At 31.2% G+C, this 5,168-nt stretch overlaps 1 protein-coding gene across 1 annotated transcript in view; it reads right to left on the reverse strand.

Annotated features, from left to right (window-relative positions):
* Positions 1–586: 586 nt before the first annotated feature.
* LOC117182941 (odorant receptor Or2-like) overlaps positions 587–5,168 on the reverse strand; it is a 6,102-nt gene continuing 1,520 nt past the window's right edge. The window contains exons 2-4 of the mRNA XM_033376059.1: positions 3,178–3,382; positions 2,891–3,046; positions 587–634 (exon numbers count right to left, since the gene is read on the reverse strand). Coding sequence (XP_033231950.1) covers positions 587–634; positions 2,891–3,046; positions 3,178–3,382 — 409 coding nt within the window. The remainder of the gene's footprint in view (positions 635–2,890; positions 3,047–3,177; positions 3,383–5,168) is intronic.

Consider the following 5,168-nt stretch of genomic DNA (forward strand, 5'->3'; position numbering starts at 1 on the left):
GGCCAACGAAGACTTGATGACTTTTTTGAACACTCAAGAAACTGATGACATGCATCGTTCCGTTCAACTATCATTAGTAAGTAAAAAAGGAATATATAAATGGAAAATATTATTCTGCTCTTTCCTGTGGTTTGCATTTGTTTTTCTTACAAAAATTTTGAATTAATCATAATTTTAATTTAAAATAGTACTACTGGTTATAAGCATATTAACAGAGAGAAGCTCTCTGTTCATTGATAAGAAAATACTTTATTGGCCTGTATTTGAAACACATTTTTAATGTAAGTATGGTTGTATTCCTAAGTTATTAATTTTCTCCTTATTCATAAAAATATAAGTTAGTTTACACTTGATTTATAATGCATATTAATTTAATACTTAAAAACGACGCTCTACAAAAAATTTAAGTTCATAAGCACATCTGCTTCTCTTAATATATAATAATTTTTGTCGGCATCGAGTGTGTATTTGAAAACAATGTATTATGTGTATATTTAATATGATCAATAAAACTCTGGTATTCATCGTGTATTACAAATTACAGTATTTTTGCTTCCCAATTTTCAATATTCTCTTCTTTGTTAATTCATAAAGAACGTAACAAATTGAAAGCAGAGTACGATGCTTTTAATATCTGAAAATAAGATAATCCGCAAATTAGAATTTTTTAAATTTCATTACAGTATTTTTAAGTAACAGGGTAGTCCAAACTTACACCTGTTGGCATTCTTAGAGTTTCGTAGTCCCGGTCGGGTGTCCATCCGTCATACTTTTCTCCAAGGAGGGGCAGTGAGGGAAAATGATGGAAGGTTAGTAGACAAAGTAAGGAAAAATAATGGTAGCGGAAATTAGGTTTGGGGCAGTGATGAAATATAGAGCAGGAAAAGTGATGGCGAATTAAGACGGGTGAAGTAGGGGAATTAGGGGAAGTAGGGCAATTGAGGGAAAATTAGGTAAGATGAAGTAAGAGAAGTTAGGAGAAATCAGGAGAGGGGAGGTAGGGGAAGTGAAGATAAATAAGGGAAGGCGACGTGATGCAAAATTAGTTGTAATAAATTAGAAGAAATGAGGGAGAAAGAGGGGAAGTAGGAGATGTAGGGACAGTAAGGAGAACTTAGGTGGAATGATGATAGGGAACGTAGAAGAAGTGGGAGGAAATAAAGAGAGGAGTATAGGAAGTGATGAGAAATTATGAAATGAGAAGTAGGGGAAATGTGAAAAAATGGGATAAGGGAGTAGGGGTGGTTAGGGGAAATAAGGGAATGTTGAGTAGGATTATTGGGGAAATAATGGGGAATTATGCGAGCAAAAATAAAGGGGAATAAGGGGAGGGTTAGTAGGGAAAGTGAGGAAAAATTAGGAAAAGGGAAGTAGAGGAAACAATGAAATGGAAATTAGGGTAGGTGGGAATTGGCAAGTAGAAATAATGGGAAATGATAGGAAATTAGTAAATAGGAAGTAGGTGTAAATGAGGGGAAATTAGGAAAGGGAGAATAATGGGAGTATACGCGTGGGGAGGGCGAGTAAGGGAAGTGAGGAAGTGAGGAGAAATAATAGAAGGGGACATAAGTGGGGGTATTAGGGGAAGGGAAGTATAAGAAGTGATGTGTGAAGAAGTTAAGTGACGAGAATGCTCCCTATTTTGAATTATTTTAATTTTTGGTGATGTGGAAAAGCTCAGTTATCGAAAAAATGGGAAACGGAAGTAGTTTTTATTAACTATTAGTAAATCAAACTTTAGTCAGTTCTTAATGATAGTTCAAGGAATAATTTTCATGCGATAGATTTGAATTATGTAGTAATAGTTTTTAAGCTCTTTTTATCTATTTTTCAATTTGTTAAATATTTATTATTCAGCTAAAATTTTTTTTCCTGTAAGTGGTGAAATTTATAATTTTTTCAAATTAATGTCGCATTGAATGAATTTTAAGATTTCTATTTTTGTGAAAAACAGTTTGCCATTATGCTTTAATTGTTTACACAAGAATTATTTCTAAGACAATTTTTTTCAGATCGACTTTATTGAAATAAGGAAATACTGAATCATAAGCGATATTTTGGTTGAGAGACTTAAAATAATAACTAGAATTCACTTCATCTTTATTCAAAATTTTTTTTTTAACATTCAATAACTGCGTCACTAATTCCAGATAATAATGACTTGTTACGATTTGCAGGGCAAAAATAGTTTTAAGAAATAAAAATGGTTTGAATAATTACTTAAATTCTTTCATAACAAAATATTACTCTTAGCATTCGTTAATTGAATCATTAATTTCAGAATATACTCACTTTTCACGATTTGATGAAAAAATTTATAAGACAGAAGTTGTTTAAACAATTTAAAAATATTTTTAACAAAAGATATTACTCTTGTTATTCATCAGCTGCATTTATCTTCAAAATTTAAAATTTTTCACGATTTACTTGATAAAAAATATTGTTTAAAGAATTTAAAATTAGTTTAAAATATTTAGAAATTCGCCATATATAGAATAAAAATAATTCATGTTGAAAAAATTCGGAAAATTGCATTCTTTAGTACAAATTATTGATGAAACTGGTATTTAGCAATTTTGATACACTTTTCGGCCATAATACAAAGGGGTTGAAATTAAATGTTATTTTTTAATTATTTCTAAAAAGCTGACTAAATTTTAATGCAGAAAAAGTTAATAACAGGTAATTATTTTCCCCATTTTTCGAAAATTGAGCTTCACCCACTATCGGATTTCAAAAAGAAAGGACTTTTTTCCAGGAAACAACAAAATTTGGGTTTAGATGCAGTTCATTTAAATAACGTCGCAAATCGATTTTTGGACCACCCTAGTAGAGTATTTTCATAATTTATCAATTTTGTTTTAGAAATATTAAAGTAAAAGTGTTTAACCTTCAAAAAAGTGGCAATCGACATTGTGATCATTGTTGCACCATTTAGCTGTATGGGCCTACTGGCTCTTACCATCATCAGAATTAAATTTTTCTTTGTTTCTTCAGTCAGGAGTGTCCAATCCATTATGTACACGGCATCTACAATACCTAAACTCTGGAAAGGGATAACTAATTACAAAATAAAAAAATTAATAATAAGAACATAAAAAACCTGAATTTTGGTTAATTTTGTTCGAAAGTTGAAAAGAAGTAATACTAATTTATTGAATTGTTTTGAAAATTTACCTTTGTCATCATTTCATCTCCGGACCAACAATACATAAAGATTTGAAGAATATAACAAATTAAAATGCCTGTTTCTGACCAGAATTTTACATTATTTAAACTCTTTTTTGATAACTGGTAAACAACTGCACACAAATTTAACGTAGTGCCAAAAAATTGTACAAAGACCATGAAGCCAAAAAGATTGTTCAGTTTTTCTTCAATTCTGCAAATTGATATTTGATTTTGAGTACATTTCACGATTGTCAGACGATCTGCTTATTGTTGGTTGCTTACTTCTTTCGAATTTTTATAGAAAAAAAAATTGTAAAATTTTTTTCCCACAATTTTCCATAGAAAATTCTATGAAATACTACTTTTTAAATAAGGTGCAAAACATTAAGAATATTAATTACTTTGAAGGTTACTGAAAATAATAAAAATCTTTCAAATTTGCAGGGAATAATTTTGTTCTGCAACCTTATCGAAACTATACAGAATTAAGTAACTAATTAAAAAAGTAAATCGAGTCTAACATTACTAATATAACAGTACTTTAGATTGTAGAAAATTGAAAAAAATTTCCTTATCAATATTTATCTAAAATATCATATATTTAATAAATTAATAGAAACGATTAATATTGCAAGAAACTGCTTTATAAAAAAATGAATAGAAACAAAAGTACAGAATTTGTCAACATGAGAAATAGTAGGGGGAAATGGTATATGATGCAAATGGAATACTAGAGGCTTTCAGAAACTATTTAAGGAGACAATTCGGAGTTGAAGCTATAAGACACCACAACTGCGATGTTGAACACAATGCGATAGAAAACTCAATTGAGAAAGTCTGTGTCACTGAGGTTAGGGATATAATTAAGAACTTGAAAAACGGTAAGGCTGCCGGGGTAGACGGTATTAACGCTGAAATGCTTAAACACGGTGGCGCAAGCATTCCACATAGACTGTGCGAATTAATAAATTTATGTTTCGAGATGGGAGACGTCCCAGACGATTGGAAAGAAGCGATTATCGTACCAATACACAAGAGAAAGGGAGATAAAAGCGACTGCAATAATTACAGAGGGATTAGCTTATTAAGTACCGTAAGTAAAATATACTCTAAAATACTTATTCGTAGTGTAATAAAAATAACGGAAGCAAAGATTTGAGAAGTTTAACGTGGGTTTATGCCAGAAAGGTCATGTACGGATCAAATATTTAGCTGAAGCAAAATAACAGAAAAAAGCTTGAGAGTAGGGAAAAAAGTTTTCTGTACATTTGTTGACCTCGAAAAAGCTTTTGACAAGGTAGATAGAAGTAAACTTGGGGAAGTCCCGAAAGAGTATGGAGTCAATGGATGGATCCTACAAGCTATAAAAACAATATATACAGGTAGCAAAGCGAGTGTAAGAGTGAACGGGAAACTGAGTGACTGTTTCGATATTATTCAAGGAATTAGACAAGGATGCGTTATGCCTTCATGGTTATTTATATTATTTATGGACAAGTGTTTAAGAATGGCTCTCTTCGACGAAGAGGGTGTGGATCTCGAAACAGTAAGGGTACGTGGGTAAGCGTTCGCAGATGATAAGGTTGTTATAGCAGAGTCTATCGAAGACCTACAAAGAATGTTGAATAAACTAGATGCAAGTATGAAGAGTATGGGCCTCAAAATTAACGCAAATAAAACAAAAATTATCGTGTTCGAAGGAAAGAGTGAGAAAACACTATGCAATATTTTATTAAATGATAAGAAAATTGAACAAGTTGATAAGTTCGTATACCTTGGTAGCTTATTTACTTGGGACGGGAAGATAGACGAATAAATGAAGGTAAGAAGGTTATTGGTAGAGTAGGACCCCTTATCAGAAGTAAAAATAAATCAAATAAAGCTAAAATGGCAAAGCATAATTCTATATTTGTACCGACTGTACTATACGGTAGCGAGACATGGACTTATCAAGAAAAAGATAAGAGTAAAATTAACGCAATTGACATGAGATTCAT

The sequence above is a fragment of the Belonocnema kinseyi genome, chromosome 2, assembly GCF_010883055.1.
Source record: "Belonocnema kinseyi isolate 2016_QV_RU_SX_M_011 chromosome 2, B_treatae_v1, whole genome shotgun sequence".
Lineage (NCBI taxonomy): Eukaryota > Metazoa > Arthropoda > Insecta > Hymenoptera > Cynipidae > Belonocnema > Belonocnema kinseyi.